Raw genomic sequence first — 14,579 nt, 5'->3', positions numbered from 1 at the left:
GGAATCGTAGATCGAAGCACTGCTTCGATCTGCGAATCACTGCTTCGATTGGTTCAAGGTTCAAAGCAAAGCCGTGCTGCAGAAAAGTTGATTACAGACGAGCTGCAGGTCTGTAATCAATGTAGAGAAATGATCATTTTCCTGACAAACGCCCCCAAGTGCGCAACTGCAGAAAAAGCCTACGGACATGTCTCATGACAAATCGACCTGACATCGTTGCAGTCACTAGTAATCAGTGGTGTCTCTGGGTGAAAACACGACTTTGTTTGTGTGTGTGTGTGTGTGTGTGTTTTTGTAACGATTAACAGCATGGCGCATAGAAAATGTATCGGAGAAGAAGTATGCAATTAAGGTCGGAAATGTAGTGAAGTAAAAGTGAAAGTAAGCTGAATTAAAAAAACTCAAGTAAAGTACAAAGTCTCCCAAAATGTACTTAAGTACAGTAGTGAAGTATTTTTACTTCGTTACTATACAACACTGGTTTCATCCCCCATTAAATTTTCAAACACTTCTTTGTTTAACCTTTCACAGAGTTTATAGAAGTTCACTCTCTGTAGGTTAGTATTACCAACCCATACTTCAACTAGAACTGCCTCAGCTTCCCTGGTTCCTTTAACCAGTTTTCCCCACACACAGCTACATAACCACGAATAATAAAATCTCAATGTGGCCGTGTTTTTTGCACACAAATAACATGTAGTTTCTCATTCCTGTCTTCAATAAATTTCTTAAATTCCTGCCCATTAGAACAAAGGTTTTGGGTGTTCCACTGTGAAATAGTAAAAACCATTACCCCCTCTATTTACATAAAATGGTTCAGTCCACCTGCTCCATCAGCCTAATAACATTTCACAGACAGGGAGTGGAGGCGGAGACGGCGGGATGCCTCAGAACTCAAGGAGCAAAAAAACAAAACAAAACAACAAAAACGTTGTCCATAGTTTATAAACTAGCTCACTTTTCTCCCCATATTAGCTCATATTTCTGAAGAAAACTCTGGATTTATACATTTCACTGTTGTTTTAGTTAAATAATCAATTCAGGCAAATGCTTAGTAAGCTGCTCTGCTCAAAAAATGAACAGACACTTCAAGAGCAGCAGCAGTCTGTCAGTGACCCCCCCCCCCCCCCGTGACCCCCAAACAAGCCCAAGTCCCCTGAGGAAGGAGGTGAACAGCTGTGTGTTGAATTATTCGAATGTTATGGAGAAAAACTTTAATACCCCCCCCAACGTCACACATAGCCAGAATCTCGCAGTGTGGCGTCGGATATATGAATCGGTGCACATCCGAAAAGTCGGATTTCAATTTCAAAACATTCTGACAGTGTTGACACAATGTTCAAAACCCTCCGGGTGCCATCGAGATGGGACACCTATCCGACGGCGGTCCATGTGTAATCTGATGACCATCTGACTACAATTTATATATTCTGACAGCATCAAAACATCATCTGAAATGATTTGATCACGGTTGATTGAGCTCTGAGACTGACTGGTCACAGCAAAGCCTGCGAACATGTTGTTCCATGTTTGTTCACCTCCACTGGACCCTAGCCAGGGATGGCGAAGGAAATGTTGGTTATGTGCAATACTTTAAAACTAAAACATATAGCTGATATTTTCACTTTATAAAACTTCAAAAGTGACATTAATTTAAATAACGTGTTCGAAATGACTTTGGTTAAAATTTAAACCATAAGTTAAAACTGTATGCCTCTGGATGACTTGGGTGATATTGCCGGTGAGTCTGTATGGTGTCAAGAGTAATTATCTTGTGACCAGTTCTCTGACTGCAGAGGACAGAGCAGTTTCTCCTGAAACCAGCTACCCTCTATTTACAGAGAATAGAACTGTTTATTTGCTACAAAACATTTAACGGATAAGCTTTTAACTGGTTTTTAACTGTTAAAGCTTTATTTACTTCACCTGCAAAAACATGTTAGCAATCTAAAAATTATCAGACCAAAATTTATCAGAAGATAATTGGTCCGATGATGGTTTTCAAAGTTATCTGAAAAGCTAATCCGACAATGAAAACATTAGCTTCGATAATTAGCGGATTAGCAGACCTGTGACCACCACTGCCCACAATAATAATCCAACTACAGCTGTATTAAGATGTGTATCAAGTAAAATGACAACAAAAAAAGAGTTAAAAAAAAAGAGAAAGTCCACTGGCTGTATCTGAAAGTTGCGCACATGTGGGTAGTTGGCGCACTGCCAGCACAGTTCAACAGCAGTTGCAGGTACATACTGATCAAACACCTACAGCAGGTGATCACTGACAGTTAAACAATTTTGTGCGCTTTCTGGATGGACAGCTCCTGTGCTGGTACAGCGTTTATAAACACATATACACACACCTGAGTGAACATTTCGGCCACACACTCGCACACTGCTTTGATCACCTGTTCTACACATGCGGCTCATTCAGCCGTTGTGAACACACGCGAGCAGCTGAGTGGACACACATTCATCACTCAGATCACCTGTTCTACACACGCACACTCCAACATATGAGACACACACTGATGATAGGTCAGATTAGCACTGGGAATGTGAGGACGAGCGGTGATTTGATTGAGTGAGTGAGTGAGTGAGTGAGTGAGTGAGTGAGTGAGTGAGTGAGTGAGTGAGTAAGTTACAGCTCCAATGTTGGTGCCGTCTGACAGCAGTCTGTGTCATCTGACTGTTGTCTGAAATATGTTTGGGCTGCATCCTGCAGGTGTGATCAAGGCGGTCCGGATGCGTTCAGACCACGGCTGACCACGCCTCTTTTCCTCTCGACTGTGTCGGATTATGGCAATATTTGCAGTGTCGGAATGGTTCCTCCACATTCTTGCTCTGTGTGACGGGGGCTTAAATCAATCAATCAATCAATTTTTTTATATAGCGCCAAATCACAACAAACAGTTGCCCCAAGGCGCTTTATATTGTAAGGCAAGGCCATACAATAATTATGTAAAACCCCAACGGTCAAAACGACCCCCTGTGAGCAAGCACTTGGCTACAGTGGGAAGGAAAAACTCCCTTTTAACAGGAAGAAACCTCCAGCAGAACCAGGCTCAGGGAGGGGCAGTCTTCTGCTGGGACTGGTTGGGGCTGAGGGAGAGAACCAAGAAAAAGACATGCTGTGGAGGGGAGCAGAGATCGATCACTAATGATTAAATGCAGAGTGGTGCATACAGAGCAAAAAGAGAAAGAAACAGTGCATCATGGGAACCCCCCATTAAAGAATGAAAACTCGTTCTGACATGGAACCAAAAAAAGCTTGTAGTCTGTATTTCTTTCAGAATGATCACTATCACTGAAATATAATGTTTGGTCAGTAGTTTGGGACTCTCGTCCCCCTAAGCAGTAGGAACACAGAACATTTAGACTGGCTGACTGCTCTCAAGCCAATCAGAGAAATGTTTCCATTTTCTGGAAATCAGAAGATTAAGTAGGAACAACCATATAGCCTGATATATGTATTTTCTCACCACAAATCTAATGCTATCACCCGTGAGCCTACAGTTTTGGAGATAAGTTCGACCTGCGTGTGGGGCTACAGGAGGGAGACAGTGAGTAGTGGAGTACTGGTAGCAAACTTGGTTTGGTGACTGGGGGCATCAAGGGGGAGCTCAATGGGGCCCTTTTTTAGGTGTTATGTGCCCATGGGATCTTAGGCATCCTATGTATATAATATAGCTACAAGATGAATGGTTGTGGAATTGTGTTTTCACCACATGCACAAAACCATTTGAACCCTTAACCAGGCAACCTCAGTGCAGAGAGACCTGGACCTGGAGTATTACAGGGCCAGGCAATACAGGTAACCTTGCATAATCCGTATGGGTTGGGACCCAAAAAATCCATCCAGATTACAGCATGAGACTAAACCAGTGGTGTCTCTCTCGGCCCTTTCTGGAATAGCTTGGACACCACTGGCCTAAACCTTAAATAGTCTAGGAAAGGGACCGCAAATTTCATTTGGATTATGGGAGGATCCGAATTATGCAAGGTTGCCTGTATTGCCTTTGTCGGCAACGTTCAAGCTTTGTCCTATTTAATGGAAGAGATATATTTTCTTGGAGTGTAGTTGCTTTGCAGCAGGTATACCTGCTATCCTTAAATAAAAGCCACCTCTCAGGGTGTAATAAGGGTCACAGAAAGAAAAAAAAAGACACTGCTATTTTTTTTGAACAGCCTCGTGTTCCTTTTCTTCACTTTCTCTAATGTAATAACAAATTTGATACATTTTTCTTCATGTTTTGATTTGAAACAGAATGTGCAGTGTTCACAACGTATTTGTGTGTATGGAAATAAAAGCTATTTTAAGGATTTTGAGTTTTACTCACTTTTTTAACACATTGCTCTTAGTTTGAACATAACTGTATGTATGAAAATGTGGACAGCCGTTATTGAGGACCTCACATGCGCCATGCAAGTGATCCTCCTGATTTTAGCCTCCCCAAGTCACCATTTGTTTGACACAAAGTCATTCCGATGGTACCCAAGGATCCTTCAAAGAGACCTAGTACCAAAGAGTCAGTGCTTGGTTTCCAAGTCTCACCACCATGTAGTAAGACAAGAAGCACCAGGATCTGAAAGATTTGGACCTTTGTCCTCCTGCAGAGGTATCTGGCATTGCCCAACACATCTGCCCTGTGACCTCATGACCCTATATGCTCATCATACACGGCTCAGGACTGATGAACGTTTGAGTCGCTAACGAGTGATTTCCTTTGTTTGCACTAAACGAGGCAGGAAGCCAGTGTTTAAAAATTCAAAACATACATTTTTTGGTTTCATATTCCTTCAACCTGCAAAACAGGCGTCTGCATAATTGCAGGTCCTTCAACACTTGGCTTCCCCTGAATTTATTGGCGATTGATGTTGATGATGATTGTAAATATCAGACACACGTGTGCAAATATTCCAAGTACTTATGTACACAAGCGTACAGTCAGAATGCAGCTTTCATGCTACTTTATTCGAGTGTTTCGATAAGAGGAAAGCTGACTTGGGATGGTTTCAGAATCGAACACTGACACGCTTGTTTCGCTCTGAATAAACAACGTGTAGCGGGTCATTTGAGGCTTTTCCCTCAAAGTCTTTTGAGTAAAACTGCACGTAGTCTGAAGTAATAGACATGGACAGCTCTCCTGGACACTCTGCCCTGTCTTTTGCCAAATGAGCCTCAGTTTACCTGACAGTTTCTTGATCCCGGTTCAGCCATTGAAAGGGGAAGAAAAAGATCTTGGCTGGAAACAGGGTTTGGAGAAGCTGAAGGACGGGTGGGGAGAGGGCCAACTTACCCACAGTCAGAGCCCGCTAATTGGACAAGGTAAATACTGGCATGATGAGCTATCATCGCTGGAATGGAAGGGGAAAAGCAGCAAACCATGAGAGAAAATGAAAAAGATGGCTCAGGTGTGAGGCAGCTCCCCTGTCTTTGTTTTCCCTTGTTCCCGGAGAGAATTCGGAGGTTAAACGCAGATTTCCCCTGCATCTGCTACCGTTTCGTCTTACCTGTGAAGTCATCCAAGCCTCGTAAAGGCGAGCTGCTTCCTTGGCAGGAGGCAGCAGAACTGTGGAGATGTTGCTTTGCCAGGCAATTGCTCAACACATCAGCTTCCAGTAGAGAGTGAACACGGACCTGCGGAGCAGATAATAAACAGATGTGTAAAGGCTGGTGAGGAATCGAACATGCTTGATTGTAAGACTGAACATATTGAGTTAAATTAACGTCTCATCCAGCATATTTAACTGCTGGGCAACACAACTCCCATGGAGCCAAATTATTAACGCATTTGCATCTTTTTTTGACATAATACAATAAATCAATTGAAAACAGTGAGTTTCCTCCAGGATGTTTGATTTTCTAAGAAACCGCGGCTCCACTAAATGTCTGGTTTTGTCTCGTCATCCAGCTCCTTGACATTCATAATCCAGAAATCGTCTTTGGCAATATTATCCCAAAATGTTCTAACAATAAAGCAATTTATTATCTGCCGTTATCCCCGAGGATTTTCCAATACAATTTATGGACAGCTCCAGGACGCAAAACAAACCCCACAAAAAAGGCATGACTAATCATCCAACCAGTGTTTACAAAGATATAGTCTTCAATAGCTACGACACAATAGCTTTAAGCAATGCGTAACCATGAACAGCAAGTAGTTTACAAAGTGCACACTTAATATGTTTAATATGGTAAAGGACCACAGAGTTGACAGCACACATGGTTGTGTTTAAAGTCAACACAAGAATCCACACAAAGCTTCAGATCTGCAGAATTCAAACAGATAACAGAGAACAATAGACTCTATTCTGAATTCCATTTGTTCTATTTCCTCTCAATGAATGAAAAACATGCACGTTCTCTCTTCCTCCTGTTCTTTATGTATTTCTCCCATAATAACAGATTTCTTGACCACAACTGACAAATGTTTCCTGTTGAAAGGTTTATATCAAAGAGTCTGACATGAACTCGCTGTAAGGGTTCTTGTTTGAACATTCTTCTCTTCTTTAAGCACTTATCTTATAGATTGACTCACTTGCTGCATGCTTTATGCAGATGATATTGTGCTGTACATTGCCATATGGAAAGAACTCCACTTCTGCCACATCCAGCTTGTTCTCCTGGATGCTAGTTCAGGGGCCTAGCATGTTTTTTTATATCCCTGAAGGGGACTAAACAACACTTGCAATCCAGCCTCACTATACCGTAGCCAACACAAAAATGTATGGTGGTCATCTCAGGGTGAAGGGTTACACAGGGGTCAACATATAAAAATGCTGCAACCATGTCCCCGACTTGTATTTTGTTTGCTGATGATACAACCCCAATTTCAATGAATTTGGGACGTTGCATAAAATGTAAATAAAAACTGAATACAATGATTTGCAAATCCTCTTCAACCTATATTCAATTGAATACACCACAAAGACAAGATATTTAATGTTCAAAGTGATAGACTTTATTGTTTTTGTGCAAATATTTGCTCATTTTGAAATGGATGCCTGCAACAAGTTTCAAAAAAGCTGGGACAGTGGTATGTTTACCACTGTGTTACATCACCTTTCCTTCTAACAACACTCAATAAGCGTTTGAGAACTGAGGACACTAATTGTTGAAGCTTTGTAGGTGGAATTCTTTCCCATTCTTGCTTGATGTATGACTTCAGTTGTTCAACAGTCCTGAGTTAATCAGTTTGAACATTAAATATCTTGTCTTTGTGGTTTATTCAATTGAATATAGGTTGAAAAGGATTTGCAAATCATTGTATTCTGTTTTATTTACATTTTGCACAACGTCCCAGCTTCATTGGAATTGGGGTTGTATATGACATTATTTTTCTGATCATAAAGATTCTTAAAGGGTATACTTTGGGCTATCTATGACGGAATGTTGCAGAGTTATGGGGGAAACAGCACAAATGATGACAAGGGTCACTTTCAGTTTCTACAGGGTTCAAAAGTTAAAGTTGTTTGATTTTATTAAAAAGTCATGCAAATTATTGATTGAACTAATGAAATTAATAGCTTTATCATTTTGACTGTGTTGAATGTTTGGTCTCCAAAGTAAAGGTCAAACATGGTCGATGTCCATTGGATTCTATGACATGTGACATATGTTACCTCCTAACATGATAACCAAGTATGATAGATGATGTAACACATTCCTTTTTAAAACCCTATTAGTTCAACCAATAAATTCTCAACTTTAACTTTTGACCCTGGTACAAACTGAACTTGACATCAATTTTGCTGTTTTTACCCCATAACTCCAGATTATTCGATGATAAATAGCCAAACTATACCTTTTTGGAATTCCTATGATCAGATGAATAATGTGTTATACTTTTCAATATGACTGCAACATGTTTAAATGTTGACCCCTACCTTGTTATAGCTTTCAACCATACAACACTCATGACACCCTGACAAATCCTGGTGTACTCCACAGACACAGATTACAGTAATTAAGGGGCTTTTCATGTTAGTCACCAGAGAGGTAAGTTTGATTTTGTGTACATGTGTAAGCTATCCAAATGAAAGTGCTCCAGATACCTTCACCTCCCTCTCCTGAAGGCCTTTGGCTGAGTGAGCTTTGACGTGTTTGCGTAGCGAGCTGGGGTCGGTGTAGCGCTTGGTGCATCCCGGGATCTGACAGGCGTACGGCTTCTGTGAATCGAGCACAACAAGCAAAGGTGAAGACAAACAGATGGCTGAAAGCAAAATGAAGAAATGTTCTGCGGTTTAATGTTACAAACTGGAGTCTTTAGTTGTTTGCTGGTCGTGTTGTGTTCTTCCTGTGGGGTGGAAGCACTTGCACAATAGCACAAAGAAAGCATTGACTAATATTTGAAATTATGCAGCATCACCAGCTTGAAGAAAAGCACTAACTGGTGAGGCTGTAACCTTAAACATCACCGTGACGCACGCTACGTGTAGTTTACTGCAGAACACAAACAGACAGTGAGATTAGAGCAGATTTTTCCCAGAAATAAAAATAAAAATACAGATGGCAGAGCTGTGATTTGGATCATTGGGAGTGATGAAGATGGACAGTCGGAACGAGCATATCCAGTGGGGCAGATCTGTGAAACAACTGTGGATTTTATGGTAAATCACCAGATTTTGCACAAACATTGTTTAATATATAATTTTAAAAAATAACTCAAATATACAATAAAAAAAAATCTGCCATTGTATTTGGAATGGATTCATTGTGTCAGAAGAAAAGAGACTCAATTTAGGGAATAACCCTGTTGTGTCTGATTTGTGGATGTTAATGCTGGATTTTACAGTCACAAATTGAGTTTTACTGGTGACGCATCAGCGGAGCCAGTAAAATGGATATTTGAGACCATAATCCAGCATTAATGTTCGCAAATCATCAGACACAAGGGGCTTATTCTCCATTCTAATCCAGTTCCAATGTTTGCATGGTTTACAACCTCAATTCCAATGAAGTTGGGACGTTGTGTAAAATGTAAATAAAAACAGACTACAATGATTTGCAAATCCTCTTCTGCCTATATTCAGTTGAATACACCACAAACACAAGATATTTAATGTTCAAACTGATAGACTTTATTGTTTTTTTTTGCAAATATTTGCTCATTTTGAAATGGATGCCTGCAACACATTTCAAAAAAAGCTGGGACAGTGGTATGTTTACCACTGTGTTACATCACATTTCCTTCTAACAACACTCAATAAGCGTTTGGGAACTGAGGACACTAACTGTGAGTGTCATGATTTGGTATAAAAGGAGCATCCCCAAAAGGCTCAGCCGTTCACAAGCAAAGATGGGGTGAGGATCACCACTTTGTGAACAACTGCATGAAAAAATAGTCCAACAGTTTAAGAACAATGTTTTTCAACGTTCAATTGCAAGGAATTTAGGGATTCTATCATCTACAGTTCATAATATAATCAGAAGAGTCAGAGAATCTGGAGAACTTTCTACACGTAAGCAGCAAGGCTGAAAACCAACACTGAATGCCCATGACCTTTGATCCCTCAGGTGGCACTTCATTGAAAACCGACATCATTGTGTAAAGGATCTTACCGCGTGGGCTCAGGAACACTTCAGAAAACCACTGTCAGTTAACACAGTTTGTCGCTACATCTACATCTACAAGTGCAAGTTAAAACTCTACCATGCAAAGTGAAAGTCCAGAAACGCCGCCACCTTCTCTGGGCCCGAGCTCATTTGAAATGGACAGACTCAAAGTGGAAAAGTGAGCTGTGATCTGATGAGTCCACATTTAAAATTGTTTTTGGAAATCATGGATGTCGTGTCCCCCTGGAGAAAAGAGGAAAAAAGACCATCCAGATTGTTACCAGGGCAAAGTTTAAAAGCCAGCATCTGTGATGGTATGGGGGTGTGTTAGTGCCCATGGCATGGTCAACTTACACATCTGTGATGGCACCATCAATGCTGAAAGGTACATCCAGGGTTTGGAGCAACACATGCTGCCATCCAAGCAACGTCTTTTTCAGGGACGTCCCTGCTTATTTCAGCAAGAGGATGCCAAGCTACATTCTGCACGTGTTAGAACAGCGTGGCTTCATAGTAAAAGAGTGTGGGTACTAGACTGGCCTGCCTGCAGTCCAGACCTGTCACCCATTGAAAATGTGTGGCGCATTATGAAGCGCAAAATACGACAACGGAGACCCCGGACTGTTGAACAACTGAAGTCGTACATCAAGCCAGAATGGGAAAGAATTCCACCTACAAAGCTTCAACAATTAGTGTCCTCAGTTCCCAAACGCTTATTGAGTGTTGTTAGAAGGAAAGGTGATGTAACACAGTGGTAAACATACCACTGTCCCAGCTTTTTTGAAATGTGTTGCAGGCATCCATTTCAAAATGAGCAAATATTTGCAAAAAAACAATAAAGTCTATCAGTTTGAACATTAAATATCTTGTCTTTGTGGTGTAATCAGTTGAATATAGGTTGAAGAGGATTTGCAAATCATTGGATTCTGTTTTTATTTACATTTTACACAACGTCCCAACTTCATTGGAATTGGGGTTGTATCATCAGCAAACAAAATACAAGCCAGGGACTTAGAAACCAAACATATATCATTAAAAGATATACCATATAAAAGAAACATCAATGACCAAGGACTGAACCCTGGGGCACCCCACATGTGATCTTCAAAAAATTCCAGAATTTTTCCCACATAAATGAACATACTGATACCTGTTGTATAAATAACTCACTATCCACTCATATGCCAATCCCCTGATACCATACATCTGTAATTTGTCCAATAATAAGGCATGATCTATGGTGTCAAATACAGTACTTTCTGTAAATAAAAAAAAAACCCAACAGTGTATTTCTTCTTCGCAATAGCTCAATTATTTATAATTGCCGATGAGGATTTAAGAAATCTATATTGAAGTCACCACAAACAAATAGAAGCTTATTATTTTTTATTGTTTTACACATTTTTGTCAGTTTATTCTCAAACATATTTATGTTAGATCCAGGAGCTCTATAAACACAGCTTATAATTATGTTTTTTGATTCTTCACATTTACAGTAATTTCCACTGTAATACATTCCATAATATTTTCCACAGAAAATCATCTTTTGAATAATTTCATTTCTTGATCTGACATAAAGTGCCACACCCCCTCCCCTTTTAGTCCTATTGGTTGCAAAAAAGTCATATCCCTCAGCTGGACAGTATCCACTTGTTCCTCCTTTAGGGCCCCTTCACACATAGTGCGAATTTGGTCGATGTAGCAGGAATTGTGTGCAAAATGTCTAAAATCGTAGCTGCCTCATACACCTGTTGCTACAACTATTTGCGCACACCAGCAGCTGAGAGACAGAGTGTGCGCTGTGCCAACCCATTACAGTTTGTGACTCAGACTGAGTGGATTTGACCCTGTTTCTAAGCAGCCTTGCTTTCCTGGTGATGTCCACATTACTCTTAGTAAGATGCTCATTTATATAAATGTTTGTGCCTTTCAGCTTCCTTCCCTGTTTGAGGAATTCAACTTTGTGCCTTCTGTTTGCAAAGCGGATGATGACAACTGGAGTGGACATCTTGTCCTTCTGAGCCCGAGTCGGCAGAGTGTGACAGGCGTCGATATTTTCTTTATTAATGTCAATATGTTTACTGTGAATGAATGCAGTCACCTGTTCCTTAGGGTGGAGCTTATTTTTTTAACTTGTTAAGAAAATTGGTCTCACCCTCTTAAATTATTCCTCTATTACATAAAACCATATTCTGAAAATATTAGGGCTTTTGGTTAATATTTACTGGTAGCTCAATTGGACTAAAGTTTCATAGTTTTACTTAAATTCTACATCAAATGGCATGGTATAACTGAAAGTTGGAAACCTCCTGTCTCTCTTCCAGTAACATATTCCAATCTCAGACATGGTAATTATGACTTTTTGGACACTATTTGTTGATTCTTAATAACTTAGCCAATGACAAAATAGTTTAATAATGAATTAAATTGTCTGATGTTTTCACTGACTTTCCAAAAGTTGGCAATTTCATCATAGAAGATTTTGTTTCTCCAGAATCCAAGGTTATCTTTAACATACTGAAATTGCCAGAAACATTTCTTGAAGTAGACCCAGCAGAATGGGATGAAAGGGAAGACTACCAGCTGGCTCGCAAAACTGTGATGGCCATCAAAGTTGTGAATGATCATGCAGAGCGAGGTGTAGCCCTTGTTCAAGAATACTGTGGTCTTATTACAAAGGATGAATCTCAGCTGCAGTACCTGCTAAAAATGATTGAAAAACACCGCAAAGATTACCCAAACTGCAGCAAGAAGACATTAACTGCAACAGCCACTACTTCCTCAGTTACAGACTCTAGTCTAGTCTAGTCAGTCTGCACTCTACATTGTATATATAAATGCATAAATTTGATTGCATTTCATTGCAGTACTTACTGTTGTTTAATGTTTATATTGTTAAAGCTTGTATTAAACTATGTGTTATGCTTTGGTAATTTTTCAAAAGTTTCACTTATTTCTACCACAGGGTTTAATATTTCGCATTCAGTTCAATATAATTGTTACAATCAAACTTTGAGTTCTTTGAGCTACTTCTAAATATTATCATAGGACTCTCAAATTTTACCTATATATTTTTTAACTAATAAAGAAACGTTTTGAGGATGAGACCTTAGAAAATCTAAATTAAAAAAAAATGTTAATTTTAAGCTCCACCCTACTCTTCCTCCGTTTCCTCATGTCCACCGTCCTCAGTACGAACTCCCGTTACAGCCTGTGAAAAGTTCCTTGGTTTGATTTTTAGCCCAGAGATAGTGATATTGTTCATTCCAGAATACTGCTCCAAGTCAAACACCCAATTTTCCAGATATAAAATTTTCTGTTCTTTATCAGAATTCAGTCATGTCAACTGTTTGATTTCTCCCAACAGTTCTGTGATGATGTGGTTTTGCTTTGTCAGAGATGCCATTTCCACAGACATCATATTCATGGTCTCCTTTAATTCCTCTATGTCTTTTTGAAGGGTTTTTAAAGTCATGTTGCTTTCAGGAAGCAGTAGATCTTGATTAAAAGCAAATCACACTAATACAGTCCCAAACACTGAAAGCTAGCTTACTGAAGGCCCGCTATTAGCTTAGCCTGTGACGTCCCAGCTCCCCCACAGGGACAACAAACTGGCAGCTGATGCTGTGGCCTGGGGCCCAGTGGTAGCCAATGCAGAGGGCCTGGTGGTTGCTGCCGCTGTAACCGCGGACCTGGTGGCGGTCTCCGACATAACCGCGGACCTGGTGGCAGTCTCCGACATAGCCGCGGGCCTGGTGGTGGCCTCCGACATAGCTGCAGGCTTGTTGGCAACCTCCAACATAAACGCAGGCCTGGTGGCGGTCTCCAACGTAACCACCGGTGTTCCCATCTGTCAGCTCAAACACTATAACTTTCAACTCAAATGGTGCAACCGTCTGCTCTGCTGCTCCCACTCTGCACTCTGCTCCACTCCACCAATTTTTTGTTGCAACTGACTACAGTTGGACCACTTCCCTGACCACCGGTGTCCGCCACAGTGTTTCAGAGTTGCAGCCCCTTGAGGCACCTAAGACCTTCAGGCCACAGCTCCCCACTGCAGCTTCAGCAATGGAAGCTTTGAACATTGCCCATTCTGGTTCAATGCCTTCAACCTGCACGGAGATGGTAGAAAAACTCTGCCAGAGGTGTGAGTTGAAGGTCTTTTGGACAGTGGGCTCCTCCAGACATTCACAGTTCACCCACACTATCCGTTTGGGCTTATCAGGTCTGTCCAAAGTCTTCTCCCACCCTCTGATCCAACTCAACACAAGATGGTGATCAGCTGACAGCTCTGCCCCTCTCTTCACCCGAGGGTCCACAACATGTGGCCTCAAATCAGATGACACAATCACAAAATCAATCATTAATCTTCAGCCTAGGGTTCTCCGGTACCATATACACTTATGTTCGAACACGGTGTTCGTTATGGACAGTCCGTGACTAGCAAAGAAGTCCAATAACAAATGACCACTGGGGTTTAGATCAGGGAGGCCATTCCTCCCAATTACACCTCTCCAGGTGTCTCTGTCATTGCCCACGTGTGTGCTGAAGTCCCCCAGCAGAACAATGGAGTTTCCCATGGGAGCCCCATACAGGACTACAGGTTCTACACAAATAAAACCTTAAGGCGCAGGGAGGTGACCCTCTCATCTAGCGGGGTAAACGCCAACGTAGCGGCGCTCAGTCGGGCACTCATGAGTATCCCCACACACGCCCGATTCCCCACACTCTGGGCAATTCCAAATATGGTCCAACTGCTATCAAGGAGCGCGGTTCCTGAGCTGAGGCTGTGCATGGAGGAGATGCAGATCTAACTGGTAGCGCGCCACCTATCACATATTGTCTTTGCAAAAGTTGGTGTATTTTACCATAAAACACAATTGTAGTGATGTTTAACACACAGCTGCTCCACCATCATGATGCAGCACTGACAGGACAGTCTGGAGACAAAGTGAGACCAGATTGAGACAGTTTGGACATGTGCAGATGAGGAACATGGGCTTTATGAGGATGGAGCCAC

General features: G+C 41.2%; 1 protein-coding gene across 1 annotated transcript in view; it reads right to left on the bottom strand.

Annotated features, from left to right (window-relative positions):
• The window catches only part of LOC117522483 (zinc finger protein GLIS1), an 81,777-nt gene that overhangs the window by 36,779 nt on the left and 30,419 nt on the right, over positions 1–14,579 (bottom strand). Inside the window, exons 3-4 of the mRNA XM_034183905.1 lie at positions 8,059–8,172; positions 5,515–5,641 (exon numbers count right to left, since the gene is read on the bottom strand). Coding sequence (XP_034039796.1) covers positions 5,515–5,641; positions 8,059–8,172 — 241 coding nt within the window. The remainder of the gene's footprint in view (positions 1–5,514; positions 5,642–8,058; positions 8,173–14,579) is intronic.

This window comes from Thalassophryne amazonica, chromosome 12 (assembly GCF_902500255.1).
Source record: "Thalassophryne amazonica chromosome 12, fThaAma1.1, whole genome shotgun sequence".
NCBI lineage: Eukaryota > Metazoa > Chordata > Actinopteri > Batrachoidiformes > Batrachoididae > Thalassophryne > Thalassophryne amazonica.
Note: the sequence above shows the minus strand (reverse complement) of the source record. Positions and strands in the feature narration are given on the sequence as shown.